At 38.5% G+C, this 21340-nt stretch overlaps 1 protein-coding gene across 1 annotated transcript in view; it reads left to right on the top strand.

The window, feature by feature from the left end:
• Window positions 1-21340, top strand: part of COXFA4L2 (cytochrome c oxidase hypoxia associated subunit FA4L2) — a 55020-nt gene that overhangs the window by 11526 nt on the left and 22154 nt on the right. Inside the window, exon 2 of the mRNA XM_025164778.2 lies at window positions 2877-2965. Coding sequence (XP_025020546.1) covers window positions 2877-2965 — 89 coding nt within the window. The remainder of the gene's footprint in view (window positions 1-2876; window positions 2966-21340) is intronic.

Raw genomic sequence — 21340 nt, 5'->3', positions numbered from 1 at the left:
ATTCAGGTCAGTGTTCCACATTTTGGAAATACTACTCAAGCCAGCAAAACCTAGGCATCAAAAATAGCACTGGAATGAGATATATACCATGAACTGATCCTTTCTCTAACACAGCCCTGGTAGTAGTCGTAGTAGCATTCTGTATTGCAGATCAAAAGGGTGGTATCTTTGGGCAGAACTAAATGGAATGGGTGAAGCTAGAGTGCTTGTTTGGACCATTGGTAGTGCCACAGGGAACATCCTTGCATGTGTGGAAAGTGACTGATTTTACTACTTTAAAGTAGACGGAGGCCTAGAATATGGTGGTTGTTCCAGGGCTGGAGTAAAGGAGAAGACTGTGATCAAGAATTGATATAAATCTTAATAAATAGTGGATGGTCTGCCACAGGCCATTCTAATGACTGAAGCTGGATTTAGACCTTAAAACATTTCTCCTGAGATCTTGCTTGTATTCTTTGAAGCAAAACAACAACACTAGCTATATGGCTGAGTACGTACAGCTGGATCTGCAACTGTTCCATGTACATCCCCAGCTCCATTTTTGCAACCTCTGGAACCACTCTAATATGACATTGCTGAAATTTAGCAACGAAGCACCAATTTCAGCCTCTTTTTTCATTTAGTGAAAAGAAGAATGATAATAGATGCATTAAGATATAACCCATCTATATAACCCATCGATGCATTAAGATATAACCCATCAAAATTCCATCTCCCAGACAAAAAAAGGGTGAAAAGTTCAGCTCTCCCACTTCGTCTAACTCACTGCACTATCAGCTCTGCTTCCTGCGGCCCTCAGAGGCCATTTTTCTTTAGAAGAAAGGGACAGACCAGCCCCAGAAACAAAAAGGTTGCCTATTCCTGGGCACTCCAATATTGTCACATCCAGAATGCTTGTCCCTCCCATCAACCCTGTGAAGATCATTCAGGCTCTCTCCTATCCTGCAAGCCAGGCTTTTGACAGATATGAAAAGGGGAGGAGAGGTAAGGACAAAGTAGCTATAGAGCATTCTTCCAAATTATCTGACTGGGGAGAGTATGCCCAGCAAAAATCCATAGTCAACATATGCTTACAATCCTGATGTGAAAAGTGGATATAGATTGTCTCTTTCTCTCATAATATTAGAAAGTGTGCTTAGCCTATGTATAGATTGATAGCAAATTCAGAACGAAGTAGAAATACTTTATTTCACATGACAGCAGCATGCGAAAAGCAAGGAACTCTGCATCTGTGTCTGTTGATCCCATCTATTCTTCTTAACTATCTCAACTGTAGCCTCCACATCAGCAGCTAAGATTTTACCATGCATTGCCAGTTTTCTTTCTAGCCAGTCTTTGCAACCATAAACTTTTGACATTTGAAATAATCAGAAAAATTATTTGTGCTTTCTGTACAATTCTGTACATCAAAATGCTCTCAGAGTATGAAACAGCTTAAGAAAGGACATCAAGAGGGATTTCTTGTGCACAAAACTTCAGATGCATTACTATTTAACTCTTTATTATATTTGGTTCCTTGTTTATAATATCCAGTATAGGTTTTAGAATATTTTATTATTATATGTGGTGAAATTTGTTTATCCTATTTTTCACTGCAGCGGATTCACTGCAAATCAACTTAATTTTAAAAAAAGACAATCCATAAATAGAAAAAATTAAACATTAAAAAGAGGCAACAGCTGATTAACTGTTTCAAGCAGAATGTCAGGTTAAGTCAGCTTCTTCAACTTGGTGTTTTGGAAGTATTGGGACTAGAACTCTCAGAATCACCACTCAGGGTAGCCCACCCAACACATGTATCACTAGGAAAATAGACAGAATTCTCAAGGAATTCCATATGTTGGGAGCTGCACAGAGAAGGCCTTTCCTTAAACTACTGAAAGTCATACTTAGATGATGGGACAGGGTAGAGAGTCAAGAAGATGACCTTGATGAAGACATGCAGGAGCCCTTGTCTAGGCAAAAGGGGCTGAAGCATTTTTTAAAGTCCAGAACAAGGTATCATTTGGAAGCGGGTTAGGCAGACATCTCCCTAATTCACTGAACTATAAGAAGGAGGAAGAAGTACGGCAGAATCAGACCCTCAAGTTTCTATTATTACAACCAATCTCAATGAAAGCGGTTTAGCCTTCCTGTGGTGTTAATTTCCCAGTCTGGTCTACCTAGTGGGTAGATGACAGATGTAGAAGTACCTCAAAGATGGGTGAGATTTTATGGCAAGAGACATTCCTATAGAAATTCCTGTTGTAGTCATATGCATTCATTGACTCAGCATTGTATTCCATTGACTGTGGGAACACAACTTGGTTAAAAGATGGTTAAGAAAGAAATGATACTCAGAAGAAGATAAGTGACAGGATTGGAAGGGTTAAAGAGGTAGAAGGGATTGGAAATTGAACAAGAGGCATCAATAGAAGGTAAGTGGATAGGCTGAAAATCAATCTGAGACTACGTCCTCACTGATAAATAAAGGACATCCTCAATGATAAAATAAAACATCCCAGTAACAATTTTCAGCAGATGGCGGAAGAGAAAGTGTTTGACCACCCATAGACTTTTCCTCTCCGGTCACCCTTGCTGCTATGCGACACTGAAAAGTCCTGCTCCCTTCTATCCTTCAAGATACGACAGCAGAGAGCAATTTCTCTTCCCAAGATCCAATTCCTCCCCAAGACATGGCTATTTCCCCTCCCCCTTTTAATTCAGTCACTCAAACTGACAGCTACACTATGTACAAGAACTGGGCTACACGATTGCTGTGCCATATTTTTGCTGTAAATCTGCTGATGTGTCAAGAGCTCCCTTTCACTCCCCAATCCTCCTGATAAATATTCATTTTATATAAGTATTTTTCATCTCCCTCACTCTCTTTTTAGATCTTCTCCTTAATTCTCATCACCGGATTTGGAGTAGCGGGTGGTCTTTATATCCTTGCAAGGAAGACCTTCTTTATTCCTGAAGTGAGGTATGTTTCTGGATAGCAATTACATCTAGGTTGGAACAAGAGTCTCTGCCATATTTGTAAGAGATCCATTATCTGATCTAAGCTAGCAGTTTAGAATCCTTGTGGTCTGCTTTGCCCTTCCTCTTCACATAGCTGAAGCAAACTGAATCCTGCCAGCAGTTGTACAGGAGTATCAGCAAAATTGGCAAAGATGACCAATTCAGACTTTAGGGACCAAGCAATTCCCTAAACTGGGGAGTATTACTCAAGTCCTGTGAGTGGACAAGCTAACCTGGCAGGTCAGATTTGACTGATGGGCCAAGAGGAGTGAGGAAGGAAGAACTGGTTGCTGTTGTTGATAGAGATAGAACCTGAACTTGTACATCCTAGTTCATGTTTCTAAGGTCAATGTAGAACAGTAGTGCATATGGGCATTTTCAGATTTAGGCTTCGAGCACTTTCTCACTTCAAAACATCAATGACAGCCCTTCTGCTCACACTAGTGAATGGATCATAAACCCCTTTTCTGATAAAGCCATCGATTTAGTACAGTATTAGAATGGAACATGTTGTTGAGATTTGGATTTCATTGTTTATAGCACTGCATATGTATTTACCCAAGGAAGGGTAAATCTGAATTTAAGATGACACTGCCCCCCCCCCAACATGCATTGTATACATGAACAAAAAACCTGTGCCGTATATAACTTCTCTAACAATACCAATCTAGAACTGCCAATTAAAGTTGGAACTAATCATGGTGATATTTCTCTTCCCAATGAATGTGCTCGTGTGTCACAATTGTTACCAAATTGTACCAAGATGGTTAAGCATTAAGGTTAATGAAATAACCAGCCAGTATTTTTCAGCAAAAAAGTGGACATTTTGATGAAATAGCTTACTTACTGTCATTCTCTGTAATCGTATTTGGAGATCATTGGTACTTTCATAGATATAAACAAAAGAAGAAAGAAGCCAATGTTGTTTAAAAAATTGTTTCTGAATCAGGGAAAAACTTCAGAAATGAAACATAAAAACTGGGAATGATATCTATCGCATAGGTGGAGGCATTAAACATAAAATGTAATAATGGCATTGGAATAAATCCGTAAGTTTTAAAGTTTTACAATTAATTAAATTGTTTTGTCAAGGGAGATGTTGATAGTCTTTAATCTCTGCCAGGATTACTCTTTCTATGAGATCTCTATACTATCTCCTTGGCAAAAGAGGACATGCTCCTTAATTTTAAAAGCCATTGCCCAGTGATAAGAGACACTTTGTACTTGCTCAAGGCTATTTTTGTCCTGTTTTTAATTGGAAAAAAGTCTCAATGTTTTTGCATTTTCACTATGGTGCATCTTGGCCCAGTGGAGATGATGCCACATGATAATGTTTTCATTCTTGGCTACCAGTTTGTTTGTTTGTTTATTTATATTTCAAATTTGTCACTGCCCATCTCGCTGCAAAGCAACTCTGGATGGTTCAGTTCCCATGATAGCATGTAGAACATCTCACCAACACTTTTTCAGGGGGAAAATCTTTAGTGACTTACATCTACAAACTCAGGTATGTCAACACCTCCTCCAAAATGTAGAAATTCCATGAAAACATGGAAGAAGGAAAAGCCAAGGAATGGATGGCTGTTGATCCCAAACTCTTGGTAACCGATGCTTGCCTGATAAGCATCATGCTATGGGGCCTCTGGCAAACGCACTGTGAGTCACCCTTTGAAGATGTCTAATGCTTTTATAATAATATCTGTTTACTTGCTAAAGTGATCATTGATTCAATTTGGCACCAATTGCCCAAGGCTCTTAGCACAAAAATTATCAGTTGTAGAGCTCCTTTGTCTTTGATTGAACTGCCCATAATAATGGAATAGACACATCAAGGGATCTTCATCAACCTCTCAAGAGATACAGGCAAAGTTAGCTCCAGGCTTTGGGGGAAGAGGTTGTTCATGGGCCCTCCTAGTCCTGTTTCATCCAAGTGAAGATCCTTAAGAATGTTGAAGTCCTTTCCCTTCCTTCCTGATTATTCACAGCCAGCCTCAGAACATCAGAAATGAAGGGGAACTTTTTCCTCCTGAGTCTGTTACTTCAGTCTCCTAGGTTGGGGATGCATAACAACATCTCAGGCACAATGCTACAAATTAAACAAATTAAATATTACTCTTATCATTTAAAATTAATTATATAACCATTCGCTTTTAGGACATATACAATGCTAGGACATGCATCAGTTGAATTCCACATTTGAAATTGATGAAGTGTGTGACCAAAAACACCATCTCCCAAACATACAAAACTTTATTCTTTTAGTTTCCCATACACACAAACACTCTCAAATCTCATATACAAAGGAAGTGATGGGACAAGGGGGAACAAAGTTGTGATGTGGCGGTTGTGCCTAATGGGCAACCATCTGGGGAACGTGACTTCCTAGTTGGCCAGATGTGGTCTTGGACTGCAGACTGTGAGCCTGTTTTTGAAACGTATCTCCAAGTTACCAGCTCAATCCAGCGGTACTAGCAAACACAGGGGAATGCAACCCCCAGATGAGATCCATTTCTGGGTCTCAGCAAATTCAGGAATTGGCAACTGCTATTGCTGGTCACAGGAGTAGAATAAAACCCAGAGATGGGGTGGAGTAAGAACATTCCAGTTCTCTTTTTCTGTCTAGGCAACAACAAATCTCTTCTTTTATCAGACTCTGATTCCCAAATGGAAAGTTTGGTCTCTTGCTTCCTGTCAGGGGCCAAAGTGTTAGAGGAGCAGGAAAGAGTGCATGTGTGTGTGAGAAGGAGTTTCTCGTGGGAACTTTCCCAGCCTTGACTCCGAGATTGTTTTTCTGGCTTAACTTCGCCCTATCCCATTCCTTGTCCTATTGTAGATTGTTTCCCCACAGACACCTCGAAGGGGGAAAAAAGGAGTAAAGAAAACAAAACAAAACAGAATGCAAGAGTCTAGAAATGCTTGTTGTTCCAACAGCAAAAGCAAACACAAGAGATTTTGTAGACATTTTCTCCAGCTATCCTGCTCCTTGAAAACTCAGCTTCAGAATGGGAAGACCCCAGGTGTTGGCTACCAAACCCTTCCCATTACAGTCCAATTACCTTCTGAATTTTGGGCTGCACCACAATGGCTCTCTTTCTCATTAACATATCTAAAACACATTATTACAGTATTTTATTACCAATACTAATAAAATACTAACTGATATTATAATAAAATGCAATTTTATTATAGCTTTACATCAGGATGACATCAACTCAAATGGCTTCTCCCCATAGAGCTTGTGGACTTAATTCTACTCCCCACTGGTTTTACTAAAGGATGGATTCAAAAAAGATTTGCCACAGGCTGCCAAATAAATAAACATGGAGGGAGGGGGCTGGTTTTTAACACAACTACACACCTAAGACTAACCACAACCTTTTTGAGCTGTGCTTGCATTTACTTAACTTTTTATTTATTTTATTTAGAGAGAATCTGAACTGGCTGATGACCTTCCCCTTCCTTTACAGGTGCAGCCATACCCTTGTGACATGTATGCTTGCTATCAACACAAAAGATGAACTAGACAAGACTTTCCAACACCCTTTCCCCTTGCAATTACAATGTTATCCATGGGTGCAATGACACTTGATCACCTTATAAACCCAGCAGATACAGCACTGTATTCATTATCGTATGACCTGCTGAGTGTGAAACCCCCCCCAACACACTTATATTCAAGCTCCCTTTTTTGCTGAAGCAGTATATCTATTGATAAACTTCCCTTTGTATAACAATGACTTTGTTAGGTAGTGTTGGACTTCAGGGTTTAGTGACTGTGGTCTAGACAACAGATTTCCTGACGTTTCGCCAGCAACTGTAGCTGGCATCTTCAGAGGCAAGGTGGCTTGCTACGCAGACCACAGGCAACTGAGCAGGGACTGGCTGGGCTCCTGTCTTTATAGCCAGATGTCCTGTCTGTGTTACCCCAGGTAGGAGTTAGAGGGTCATCTTTACCATTTTATGTCTTGGGGGAGTTCTAGCTTTCTCCATTATGAAGAATTCCAGCTTACCATGCCCTGTTGCTGCTCAGCCTTTTGGAGCCTTGAGGCAACATGGCTTTTAGTATCTAGATGGTACCTGACTACCTGCAACCAAGCATGTTTTCCCTTCTCCTTTGCTCTAGTTCCATTCTTTTAAAAGTAAACTAGAACTGTTCAATAAAAAGCTGTAGCAGCCTTAGCTTCTGGTTAAGTTCTGTCTGGTTTTGCTAGTGCTACCAGATGTCCAGCAAAAGGAGGACCTGTCCTCCTTTTTGTCTTTATGTCTTCCATCTGGCAGTCATATCCTTAAAATCAAATATTATCTGGCTTTTTGAGTATCTTTCTCTCTCTCTCTCTTTTTATTATTTTGTTTTGGAGGGGGGACTGTTTTCACAACAGTAGTCATTCAAACGTTTTTGTATTGTGACCTTGTAAATTGTCTGCTTCTTTCTTCCCTCATCCATCGACAAACTCAAAAGCCTACATTTATTTATTTCCTGATTTCAACAATCAGCTACAATCCAGCTCCTTCAAATCTATGATCACTGTAGTCTATAGATCATATAACTATGGTGAAATTTGAAAAGCTCATCATCGTCAGCTCTGTATTATCGCTAGCATATGTTCTTGAAAATACAAATTTGTTGGAAAAAGATTGCAGTTAAAAAAAAGTTTTTCTGATGCTGCAGTAAGTAATTTCATGTACATGTAGGCCTAAGTACTTTTTTTTTTTTTTGCATTTTTTCACTGTATTTTTTGTCATGGATGCCAAGAAAGTAAAACAGTGTGTCTCCTTTTTCCTCCATTTGTCCTTCTTTCAAATTGCCCGTGTCCTCCTTTGCTTGTTCAGATATCTGGTAACCCTATATCAGACTAACTGCATAAATGGGTGTGTAGTGAGGTTAGAACAGTGTTTCTTAAAATGTGGTCCTTGGACCCTTGTGGGTCCCCCAAAGTCTTCTCAGGGGTCCATGAAATCAAAATTATTTGCCAGCCTATGTTTTATATATATAATTTTATTAAGGATTTTGATTACAATAGTAAAAACTAATACAAACTAAACTTAAAGAAAGAAAAAGGAATAGTAAGAAAGAATAAAAAGTACAAGAAAAAAAGAAAGAAGAAAAAGAAAAGAAAGAATATGATAAAGAAAAGGAAAATAAATAAAGAAGTTACTTCCAACCTTCATTACAATCAGTATAGACAAATTTAGTGACTCTTCATCCCCTATAAGGTTATACGCTGTCCAGAGTCACATTTTTGCGAGAAGGGTGACCGTGTAAAGATGAAGAATAAATAAAAAATAAATACAAACAGTTACCTCTTCATCCCACATCCCATCCCTAATTTATAAACAAATCCATAAAACACCAACTTTTCAATCCTGGTGTTAACAAAAAGCCCGTAAAGGTTGCCAGAACTTTGCAAAAAGTGTCTTATTTTAACCTTGATCAAATAAACCAACTTTATATTCCTTCCTTTTGCTTCTAACAGTCTTAATCTTTATTTTATTCAAATATTGTCATAGGATTTGATTTCTCTTCAATTCTTCTTTATCCCATTGCACAAACCCCTTCAAGGGTTTAACAAGCCTCTTTTATAGATCCAATAAGAAAACATTTTCTAGGTCATTCTCTTAGTTTGTCATTTGTATTTCCCCTTTAATTTTTAAAGCTTCAGCCATTCTTTTGTATATCCAATGAGGCGTCCTTTTCCAAATCATTCTCTTGGCCTATCATTTGTAGTTCCGCTTTTGGTACTTTCTCTGTCTTGTCAGACAAAATTTGCTCCACATCTGTCATTCCCTCATTAACAACTTTTGGATATAATCTATCCATAGAATCAGACATCATATACTGATATTGTAGCTATTAATTTCTGGCGCCATTCTTCAAAGATCTCCTTTAATATTTCCAGTGTTGTGATGTTTTGTATCATTGTGTAAGTCCCAGTTAACCAACACCAAAAGTATACTTGCATTTTTTTTCCTTCTACTTAGAATGTTTAGTCTCCTCTATTATCCAGTCTCTAAAATCATAAAATTGCTTATCTTTGTTGTGAACCAAGATAGCCAAAATAATTCTGGTTCCCAAAAGAATCTATTTATTTTTATAGTTAATTCTAAAATCTTATAGTAAAAGTCAAGACTCCAAATTTAACTGGACCCTTAATCCATTTGTAACTTTCTAGGTCAAAAACCTATTTAGCTTTTTGCTATTTATCTCAAATTCTTTAAGTTCTTAATCTTGTAGTTAATTTTTCTTTTGTTCAAAGTTGAAGCTAGACTTACCCAGCAGCTTTTCAAACTTGTTGTTTGAAGTCCACATAGCTTAAAGTTGCCAAGGTTGAGAAACACTGCCTTATGACATTGATACAAGCCTGGAATGTGATTGGAATGATTTCTCTGGATTTCTTAAACCTGTTTCTAACCTCAAACTTACACTCTTCTAGAATGGATTCTAGGTTATATCTCACAGGGATTGGATCTTTTCTGGTCTTTGTGAATCTGATGTGTATTTCTGTAATTAGTAGCTGATGGTCTGATCCACAGTCAGCACCAGCAGCATTTTGCAATTCAGCATAGAGCTTTTCCATCCGTTGGTACGGAAGATGCAGTCTATTTGATTATAGTATTGTATGTTCAGAGACATCAGGGTGTATAGTCATCTTCTGTGTTGCTGAAAAAATGGGTAGCGAAACACACAATTTTCTATACAGAAACCTATCAGCAATTGTCCTGCATCACTGCGGGCTCCTAGTCCAAATACTCTGTTTTCAATAAAGGTTCCTCTCCAACATTTGCATTAAAGTTGCCAATAATTATTAGCACATCCTTCTTTGGTGTTTGATCTATTACTTGTAATTTCCATAGAATTCATCAACTACTTCTTCAGCATCCATTGTTGGGGCACAACCCTGTATAATCAATAAATTGAGCAGCTGTCCCTGAATCCTGATGAAAATTATTCTGTCACTGCTGGGGTTGTATCCCATTACAGATGCAGTGATATGTTTTGGTATGATAATTGCGGCTCCATTTTTTTTATGGGATTCATTTCCAGAATAGAACATTTTGAATTTGTCTGATTGAAAATGTCACATTGCTATCCATTTTGGTTCACTGACTCCTAGAATTTCTGTCCTAATCCATGATATTTCTGCCTTAACAATTTCTGTCCTAATCCATGATATTTCTGCTTTACCAATATCCAGCTTCCCATGGTTCATACTGCAGATGTTCCATGCAGCTTTCTTGGCAATATTTTTTGAAATGGTTTACCATTGCCTTCTTCCCTAGGCTGAGAGAGAATGACTGGCCCATGGTCATCCAATTGGCCTCCATGCTTAAGGCAGCACTAGAACTCATAGTCTCCCAGTCAAGTGTCTTTAATCACTATGCCAGACTGGTTTTTTCAATATACTACAGCGGAATAAAGAAATTGTTGAACTTGAGGTTTGCACCAACATCTTAGAAGCAGCTGTAGTGCAAGACAGCAAGGAGTGTGACACCAGTAGTTATCTAGAATGCTCTTCAGTGCACCTAGAATATGTGCCTAAATAGACTGCCTCACAATCCATCTCTTCTCATTGTCTGGAAGTGAAGATGGATTGGTTACTAAATGAATGCGATCTCTTCACAAAGAATAATCAAACCTGATAAAAAACAAAATGATTCATGCTTCTCTGTAGGTGCTGTCACAACAGCCTAGGGGACTCAAGGATGATACTCAGATGATTCACCATCCCAGTATTGTGCCTCTAAACCTCCAATGAAATGTGATTTCAAGGGTGCCTCCAGCAGAAATGCTCATGCACAATTGAAACCCAGAAACCAGCTTCAATCTTTTCTGTTATCCAAAACTGTAAAGATGGCTCACTGCTGTAGCTATTCACCCTTTCCAAGCATTTTACAAGCATACCAGTATACCCAGGCTAAAATCTCAGTTACATCAGATCTAGCAAAATATCTGATTAGCCATGAGCTTGTCAGCAACATCTCTCACCAAGTTTGATGATCATCCCAAGAACAATAGAGCCTGGAGGTTCACATTTAAAAATGTAATCAAGGATACTGGTGCAAATGGGGAACTGGACTAGTTGACCAGAAAACTGGGGAATGTGTCTTTACAATACATAAAGTGATTGAGATCAGTTAATGTAAATAACCCTACAATAAAATTAAAATAGCTTGAAAAAGGTTGGGGAAATGCTAACAGCAGCCCAGAAACTATAGAACCTACCTTCTTGAAGAAGACAGCTTTCCTAAGATCTTGAACAAAGATATCATGAGATAAGAGAACTTGATGATGTACAAGACTGATCTATGTCTGTCATGTCTCTGTTACCTGGACACATCTTTTTGACTAACTCTGTAATTGAAAAATTATTCCATGGACTCCATGAAAAAAAGGTTACACAAAGTTGCAAGTACAAAAAGAACAAGTTGCCTTTCCTGATTCTTATTAATGTCCATCCATACCTAGTCAAGACAAGAAAAGATCCAAGCTTCACATCTGAGAAGTTAACCACAAAGGACATGATAATACCAGAACTCACAGATCTGTACATAACATTAACTATATCTTTATATTTTTATTATAATACAACCTATTATTTTATTAACTATATATATTTTGTCAACCCCAAATCTAGCACAAAGGTAGGCAATATGGACAGACAATGTCCTTTGGATAATAAACTTCATTTTCTAAGGAAGTAGCAGGGGGTGGGCATCTTAGGGCAAAACCTGCAGGAGAATGGAAACACTGACATAAGAAAATGCTTCAGTTATTTTGCTTCCACCACACATCTCTTTAATGATTACAAAACAATGATCAAACATGCTAACTATGGCAGTAACAAATGTATCAAATACTATATCCAGACTCTTCTGAGTCTTTCAAGGCCTCTATCTCAAAGCATGAACGAAAAATACTTGACTGAAATCATAACAAAATGCACAAAAATTGTGGTGAAGGCCAAAGTAGGAGTTCTGGTTTCAAAATCTACTAATGAGAATGTAATACAAGAGGTAATATGAGATGTTGGTGAAGATGTATGGGTGTTCAGAGCAACATAATTCTTTGCTTTATTTGATATCCACGAGGATGATGCTCCAAACACACTGAACAGCCGGTGGAAGTGATAAAGACAACAAGAAGAGAAGGAAGCATGAACCTACATATGAAAGCATCAAGCTTTCTGCGGTCATAGAATGCAATCAGATTTCAATCACTTGGGGTGAGATTCATCACTAAATGCTGCAAATGAAGTTCATAGCTAGTCATGTCTCACCTTTGGGTTATGATGCCTGTGTCTTGATGCCTAGACCTTACTGTTTCATAGGAGATACAGGGAGCACAAAGTTCATTAATAGTGCAAATGACATCTACAACGCTCCTTATGCTCAAAGAATTGATCTTGCGTGGGTGAGAGGTGTTTGTGCCTGTGTCAATGAATACAACATGGTTGTATTAGAAAATGGGCAACAAACTTCTTCAGGCTATGCCCTCTTTGCTACATTCGCAGAAATAAATTTGATTACAAGGAATTAAATCATTGTAGTACCTAGCAAGACAGCCCCCCTCAAGGAAAACATGCCTGAAATATGCTGGGATATGTCTGGAATATGCAGAATTCCAGACCACAAAAGATAATAAGCCTGTCCTTCAGTGGAAGATAAAGGATTTCTCAAGATAATAAATAAGGAGTTCTCTAAATGTGGTTTAGCTGGCTTCATTTCCATTTGGGGCATTCAGCTGCCAGCTACCAGCCAGCAGAGGTCTTCTTATAACTTGCCTTTCTGCACTGCAGCATGAAAATGAAACAGCAGATGAGTTATTATTTTGTCACCCTTATGGAAACCATGCCTCGGAATGGCTATTCAGAACTAGTTCCACCACACACAAAATTTAGGTAACCTCCAAGAGCAATGAAAACAGGTACAAAGATTTGCTAATAACTTTTAGGATAATTGGAGAGGTCAGTACTCACAACTCTGCAGAAGTACCATAAGTGGCAGTCAAGACAACCAATATTCAAGCTGATGACCTTGTCCTTTTTTCTCCCAAGATTTTTATTTGCTGTAATATACAGAAAGAAATAGAAAGAAAAATAACAAAAAGAGAAAGACAAAACCCCAAAACGTTATCAGACAATAGGAAAAAAGCCATTTTTTAAAGACAGCATTAAATCTTGGCACACAGAGTAATATTTCATTAAATCAATAGAAAACCAATTCATAGGCAGAGAGCAAACACATATCAACAATCCAACACTGTAAGTCCAAGAATGACATTGCCTTTTCTTCGTATCGTAATCATTCTATTTGCTATATTTGCCATTCTCAATAAATCCAAAGTGCTTCATATATTGATAAAATCCAAATGTTCAAAATAATTCAAAATAACATAATTCACATTAATATATTTTAATTTGCCTTCCCAAGACCTTAATAATAAATTTATGGATATTAAACCAAATTGGACAATAATAGGGCAAGCCTATACTTTATGTGTGTCATATTACACATTCAGCATGAAGGTGACAGCCAGTTCTTTAAGTCTCTTAACCATTGATTTGTTAATATGGGATATTTCAACTCTTGCTTGCAAATAACTAATATCCACCTTAATGATTGATTGATTGATTGATTGATTGATTATGCGCCAACAAATCATTTTCGACTTCTAGCGACCACATAGATAGATTTTGTCCATGATAATCTATCCCTACCCAACTGAGTCCATCTACCTTGCTGCTGGTCATCCTCTTCACTTTCTTTCCACCCTTCCCAGCATTACAGTCTTTTCCAGAGAGCTGGGTCTTCACATTATGTGTCCAAAGTAGGATAATTTGAGCCTGGTCATTTGTGCCTCGAGTGAGAACTCTGGGTTGATCTGTTCAATGATCCATCAGTTTGTTTCTTGGCTGTACACAGTATACTCAGGAGTCTTCTCCAACACCAAAATTCAAAGGTGTCAATAGTCTTCCTATCCTGCTTCTTCACAGTCCAACTTTTGCTTCCATAGAATGTCACAGGGAATACCATAGCTTGGACAATCCTGATCTTTGTAGATATAGACACATCATGGCATTTGAATATCTTTTCCAAGGCTTTCATGGCTGTTCTATCAAGTACTAATCCACCTTAGTAATGCACTTTAATTGTCTATAAAAATACTATAGATTTTGAATCTTCCAAAATCAAAAGACATGTTAATTGAATACACAGCCATTCTACAGTTTTGGACAATCCTTATTCCTCTAATAATAGCTTGAATGGTTTAAAAACTTATTGGTAGTAAGCAGATCCAAAATATTAATACCTCTACTAGACCATGAACTCCCAAAAAGTAAAAAAAAAAAAAATGTACATGCTATTTTCAAACTGGGATTATCTCAGTTTATGATGATAATAAAGGTCAACATTACAGTTGCAGCCCAACATCATTTAAATATATCTTACAGTCTTTAAATCTGGAAATACAACTGAATTTTATATTTGTATTGACTAAAAAAGGAATCAAGTCCCTGCCAAGATATCAAAAGGAGCATATAATCGCTTAATTGTGCATAATGGTTTTTTAATTTGATCACTTGAATTCCTTTGAGAAATAGAATTTGAAATATATGCCCAGTTATAAAACTAAAGAAAAGTTAAAACCTTTGTCATCATATTAAAGCTGTAGTTTAGTTTGGGTTTATCCATCCCATAAGAACGTTCTTAATTATTTATCAACCTGCTTAACATACCTTAAAGGTATTAACATAGGAATCCAAGTACATATATCAATTTTGTTCTATTTCACATGAGTTGTCTATCCCATAAACTCATTGTGATTTTTAACCCTCAGTTATGTCAATATTAATATGAAATAATATTAATTTGGAATATTTACATCTTTAAAGATTTTTTTTCCTAGAAGTAATCATTCTGAAATAGTTAAAAGAAGTCAAACCCCAGTAAACACTACACATTTCCATAGGTTTCTATAGATTTTACCTTTGGGACTAATTGTCCTTAGTAGAAGTGGAAAGATTCTGCCTCAAGTCCAAACAGCCTTACAATGAATTGTGAAAACCTTTATAGAACAGAATAGAATCTTTATTGTAGCCAATAACAGTCCCTAAAATACTTGGATACATAAAATTGATATTAATTAGCTAGCTAGGGGAACAGATTTGTCAATCAAACTGCTGCATATCTTAGACGCTACATGGCAGAATTTGGCCAGACTTAAGAAAATAGAGTCATACTCAATCTGAGAGTAAAAGGTTTAAACAGAACTGATCAGAGTGACCAGGATATTTAATTAGGTGTGGGATTAGCAGCTCACAAGTGTTGGCATGAAATGAATAGTACAGTAAGGCACGTTTGGTGGTTTCTATGTCTCCTTCACCACATGAGCAGAGTCCGGATTAAATGGGATCCCTTTGTATCTCCCCTCTAGAACTGCTGATGGGAATGTGCTGAACTGTGCTAAGGTTAGGGCCCTCCTTAGTTTAGAAACAGTGATTTGATTTAAATATCTAGGAGGTCTGTAAGGAGTGTGAGGACTACTTTGAAATACATCTTTGGGGAGGGACATCAAGTCTGTTTGAATATCGGTGTCCTTGACATGCTGCTTGATGTCTCTACTGTATGTTTGTGTCCACTCGTGTGCACGGGTGTTAAGGAAAAACCCCAAAGTTCCAGTTTTTTATATATCGCCATGGCCCAGGAAGAGACAAATTTGTCAGAAAGGACCTGAGGAGTTAGACCTCCCAGGAAGAAGAGCAGTTTAATCCAATATGTCAAAATATAGAATGGGAGCTAGTGATAAACTTGTTTACTCCAAACACCACCTGATTAACCCAGATTATGGGCTGATTATGAGATACCTCTCCCATTTCTTTTAAGGGAATCCAAAGATAATACTGCAGACCATAAAGGTCTTCCTGTGACTCAAACTTTTAGCAAGTTAGATCTTTTCCCTTTGAATGGGGCAATAAGTAGAGACAACTCACACAATTCACCATTTGGGCAGGAGTCAGACCTTCCCTTTTGACTATACAATCACTTCTAGAAGCCTCGGTTCCTTTCTGCTGGACTTACAAATTTACTATCACCCTGAGAGTGATCATTTCCCTAACACTCTAAGACTGCAGGGTTTGGGCATTCCCCACCTAGAACCAAGTTTAGTTCCTAGCAATGAATTAGAACTAGGACCAACCCGTGTTAAGTGGTCCTCACAACTAAGAGAAAGTGACAACCTTTGTAACCTGACATAGCACTTCTCATGTTTGTGACTAGCAAACATATGAAATGCAAGTGTGTTCTATGGTATATAATGTTTTAGTTTACTTATCTATTAACAAATAGTGGTATAAATCATTACCAGTTGTGGACTGTCCTACATCTGCAGTACTTCTGTGCATGGCACATCAGCTGATGAAACTGTTTAGCTGTGTATATCAGTTGATATGCCTGTCTCCTGTTAGGGGGAGATTTAATTTACTATGAAGTCACATTATCGCTGCTCATCTGTAAGGCAGCATTGTTTTTTTTACCTGAACTGCAGCTGAACTTTCTGCACATGGCTTTCCCTTCTCCCTGCTTTTTGTTCTAGTTACATCCAGTTAATGTTTAAGAATAAACTAAGAATATTTAATAAACTTCAGTCTATTTCTGTCAGATTTAATCTGATTAGCTACATAAATTAGTTAATAGATTGGCAAGTTTAAAAGACAAAACAAAACACCACTACAGTGGTATCTCAGAAAAAGGGTTCCAACAAATCTGAAAACTTAGTGCAGGCTCTATAATATTTTATCAAGAAAGTTCCATGTTTCTACAGTTACCAACATTTAACTCATCCTCGGTAATCAGACATCATTTGGAACCTTCACTGGCTGGTTTCAGTTTGTGTTATCATAGATACATAAAATAGACAGAAAGTTTTCATGGGGACTGTTAAGCCACCCTTATTATTTGATAAGACAGCCAGTTTGGTCTAGTGGTTAAGGTGCTAGAGTAGGACCTAGGAGGCCATGAGTTCTAGTTCCGCCTTAGACATGAAGGCAGCTGGGTGACTTTGGGCTGGTCATTCTCTCTCAGCCCTAGGAAAAAGGCGATAGCAAACCACTTCTGAAAATCTTGCCAAATAACTGCAGGGACTTGTCCAGGCAGTCACCAGGAGTCAACCATAACTCAAAGGCAGGCACACACACAAACACACACAAACATACACACACACTTATTTGATATATTGAATCCTTCTGGAGCAGGAGCAGCTACAGACAGAAAGAATGGAATATTTGTGGTATAGCAAGATGGGTCTGAGAATCAGAGGTGGTATGTGATAGCTGTAAGTACTAGCTAAGTAGGTTTTGCAGTACATAATATTAGAAAAAAATCCCTCTTGGTTTAAGAGTATTCTGTCTCTGGCATAGTTCTTTTGATCTTGCCCAGGATGAAAAGCTATGTGTGTGAGAGAGACAGTTCCTTTTTAAAAAATATTTTTATTAGAATTTTACAGTACAATCGAAGTATAAAAAATGAAAAGAAAAAGAAGAAAAAGAAAAAAGGAAATAAGAAAAAAGAAAAGAGGTGGAAAAAAGAAAGAAAACATAGAATTTTGATATCCGCCCTTCTTTCTATCCAGTAATTGCCACTCTACTCTTTCTCCCTTTCTAATCCCCAAATCCATAAATCATCAGTTCAGCCTTTTCTTCTTTCAGCAAAAAGTCCATATAAGGCTTCCAGTCTTTTAAAAAAGTCTTCCTTGTTTTTTCCCTGACCAAATTGGTTGGCTTTGCCATTTTCATGAGCTCCATTAATTTTATATTCCAATCCTCTTCTTCCATGTTTGTGCATACAATAATTTTGCCTCAATTACCATACACAATATTAGTTCCCCATATTTCTTTTCTAGTTCAGCATCCATAAAACCCAATAAAAATAATTCTGGTTTCATTGTAATATTAATTTGTTGACCTTTAAAGCCCTTCATGGCATGGGGCCAGGCTATCTGAGGGACTGCCTCTCCCCGATTTCATCTGCCCATCCTACCAGATCCAGCAGAGAGGGCATGTTATGGGTTCCGTTGCCTAGGGAACTACATTTGGCGGGCCCCAGGAGGCGAGCCTTTTCTGCTGTGGCACCTGCACTGTGGAATCTTCTCCACCCTGAGGTGAGGTTAGCCTTGTCATGGTTGAGCTTCCAGAGATCCCTTAAGGCAGTGTTGTCCAAACTTGGCCACTTTAAGATGAGTGGACTTCAACTCCCAGAATTCCCCAGCCAGCCATGCTGGCTGGGGAATTCTGGGAGTTGAAGTCCACTCATCTTAAAGTGGCCAAGTTTGGACAACACTGCCTTAAGACCTGGTTATGCCAGCAGGTCTGGGGACCCCATGGGACGGGGGAATTAGTAAGTTGTCTCCCTTATTTTTAACATCCTTTTATTCTCTATTCTATTTTGATTTCTATATTTTTAATGTATTTATTGACTGATTTTAGCTTTGTTGTACACCGCCCAGGGTCCCCTGTGGTGAGAAGGGCGGCTATTGTTTAATAAATAAATAATACATAAATCTGCAATATTTTCTGGGGGAAAAACAGAAAGTTGCAGAACCTGGGGCCAATGCACATTACTAGTGCTCTCACTGCAAGGTTTTCATAGTATATCACTGCTAAAGCCAGAGGAATAATAACCAAATATGTACTCTGCAGTGATGCATGAGAGACAAAATGGATCTGGTGCGTCAGTCACTATTCTACAGCCAGCATGGCAATATTACCCAAGGAGCACATGGCTGAACACTTTGCAAAATTGGGAGGACCTTCCCTGTAGGCTTCCTGTTCCAGTATACTTGTGGTTCTCAAGTCCAATTCCCAGCAATGCAATTAGTTTGCAAAGAGCCGTTGGCAAGCAGCTCTTTGTCAGGCCTAGTTCTCCATTTATGAAGATGGATGAAAGGTGACAACTCCCAGATTTTTTTGAGTATGGTACATTCTAAATCTGCAAGTACTATATTTTATTTTATTTTATTTTATTTTATTTTGTTTTGTTTTGTTGTCATTATTTTTATTATTGGTGCTTTCAATACACTCTTGACTCCTGGACAAATCCCTGCAGTTTTCTTGGCAAGGTTTTTCGAGAGTGGTTCGCCCTTGCCTCCTTCCTAGGGCCAAGAGAGAATGACCAGCCCAAGATCACCCAGCTGGCTTTGTGTCTAAGGTGAGGCTAGAACTCATGGTCTTCCGGTTTCTAGCCTGTGCCTTAACCACTGCACCAAACTGGCCCTCTTTAATAATTACCAGCATCAAAATAGCTATAGACATCTCATCAGCTTGAATTCCAAATCCATAATCTTGTACTTTATGGGTAGGCAATGCCAAAGAGATCAAAACAACCCACCTTTCCATTTCAGTTGCCAAATGAACTGTAAAAATAAACTTACTAACTTGTTCTTTTGCTTTAAACAGTAACTCCATGTGTATAAATGGGAAAGTGAAGGACTCTCACAGCATGGAAATAAAACATTGTCAAACTGGTAATGTCTGTAGTCTCACCAATATTAAAAGCATAACTGTACACATTGTTTTATTACCGGCAATCCTAGAAGAGTGGGGTTGTTTGTATGTTTGTTTGCAAGGTTTGCCAAAGTAATTTATCATGAAACAGGTTTACAGCTAGGCAGTCTAACCAGAATTTGTAGCAAAGTTGCCAAGGTACAGTGGGGCAAAAAAGTATTTAGTCAGCCACCAATTGTGCAAGTTCTCCCACTTAAAAAGATGAGAGAGGCCTGTAATTTTCATCATAGGTATACCTCAACTATGAGACAAAATGAGAAAAAAAATCCAGAAAATCACATTGTCTGATTTTTAAAGAATTTATTTGCAAATCATGGTGGAAAATAAGTATTTGGTCACCTACAAACAAGCAAGATGTCTGGCTCTCACAGACCTGTAACTACTTCTTTAAGAGGCTCCTCTGTCCTCCACTCGTTACCTGTAGTAATGGCACCTGTTTGACCTTGTTATCAGTATAAAAGACACCTGTCCACAACCTCAAACAGTCACACTCCAAACTCCACGATGGCCAAGACCAAAGAGCTGTCGAAGGACACCAGAAACAAAATTGTAGACCTGCACCAGGCTGGGAAGACTGAATCTGCAATAGGCAAGCAGCTTGGTGTGAAGAAATCAACTGTGGGAGCAATAATTAGAAAATGGAAGACATACAAGACCACTAATAATCTCCCTTGATCTGGGGCTCCATGCAAGATCTCACCCTGTGGGGTCAAAATGATCACAAGAACAGTGAGCAAAAATCCCAGAACCACACGGGGGGGCCTAGTGAATGACCTGCAGAGAGCTGGGACCAAAGTAACAAAGGCTACCATCAGTAACACACTATGTCGCCAGGGACTCAAATCCTCCAGTGCCAGATGTGTCCCCCTGCTTAAGCCAGTACATGTCCGGGCCCGTCTGAAGTTTGCTAGAGAGCATTTGGATGATCCAGAAGAGGATTGGGAGAATGTCATATGGTCAGATGAAACCAAAGTAGAACGTTTTGGTCTAAACTCAACTTGTTGTGTTTGGAGGAGAGAGAATGCTGAGTTGCATCCAAAGAACACCATACCTACTGTGAAGCATGGGGGTGGAAACATCATGCTTTGGGGCTGTTTTTCTGCAAAGGGACCAGGACGACTGATCCGTGTAAAGGAAAGAATGAATGGGGCCATGTATCGTGAGATTTTGAGTGAACACCTCCTTCCATCAGCAAGGGCATTGAAGATGAAACGTGGCTGGGTCTTTCAGCATGACAATGATCCCAAACACACTGCCTGGGCAACGAAGGAGTGGCTTCGTAAGAAGCATTTCAAGGTCCTGGAGTGGCCTAGCCAGTCTCCAGATCTCAACCCCATGGAAAACCTTTGGAGGGAGTTGAAAGTCCGTGTTGCCCAGCGACAGCCCCAAAACATCACTGCTCGAGAGGAGATCTGGATGGAGGAATGGGCCAAAATACCAGCAACAGTGTGTGAACACCTTGTGAAGACTTACAGAAAACGTTTGACCTCTGTCATTGCCAACAAAGGATATATAACAAAGTATTGAGATGAACTTTTGATATTGACCAAATACTTATTTTCCACCATGATTTGCAAATAAATTCTTTAAAAATCAGACAATGTGATTTTCTGGATTTTTTCCCCCATTTTGTCTCTCATAGTTGAGGTATACCTATGATGAAAATTACAGGCCTCTCTCATCTTTTTAAGTGGGAGAACTTGCACAATTGGTGGCTGACTAAATACTTTTTTGTCCCACTGTAATATATACTAAGTGTACTGACTCACCAATGACCTGTG

The sequence above is a fragment of the Python bivittatus genome, unplaced genomic scaffold (assembly GCF_059951505.1).
Source record: "Python bivittatus isolate LINGU-HERP-01145 unplaced genomic scaffold, Pbiv_v1 ctg000220_np1212, whole genome shotgun sequence".
In the NCBI taxonomy this organism is placed as follows: Eukaryota; Metazoa; Chordata; class Lepidosauria; order Squamata; family Pythonidae; genus Python; species Python bivittatus.
Note: the sequence above shows the minus strand (reverse complement) of the source record. Positions and strands in the feature narration are given on the sequence as shown.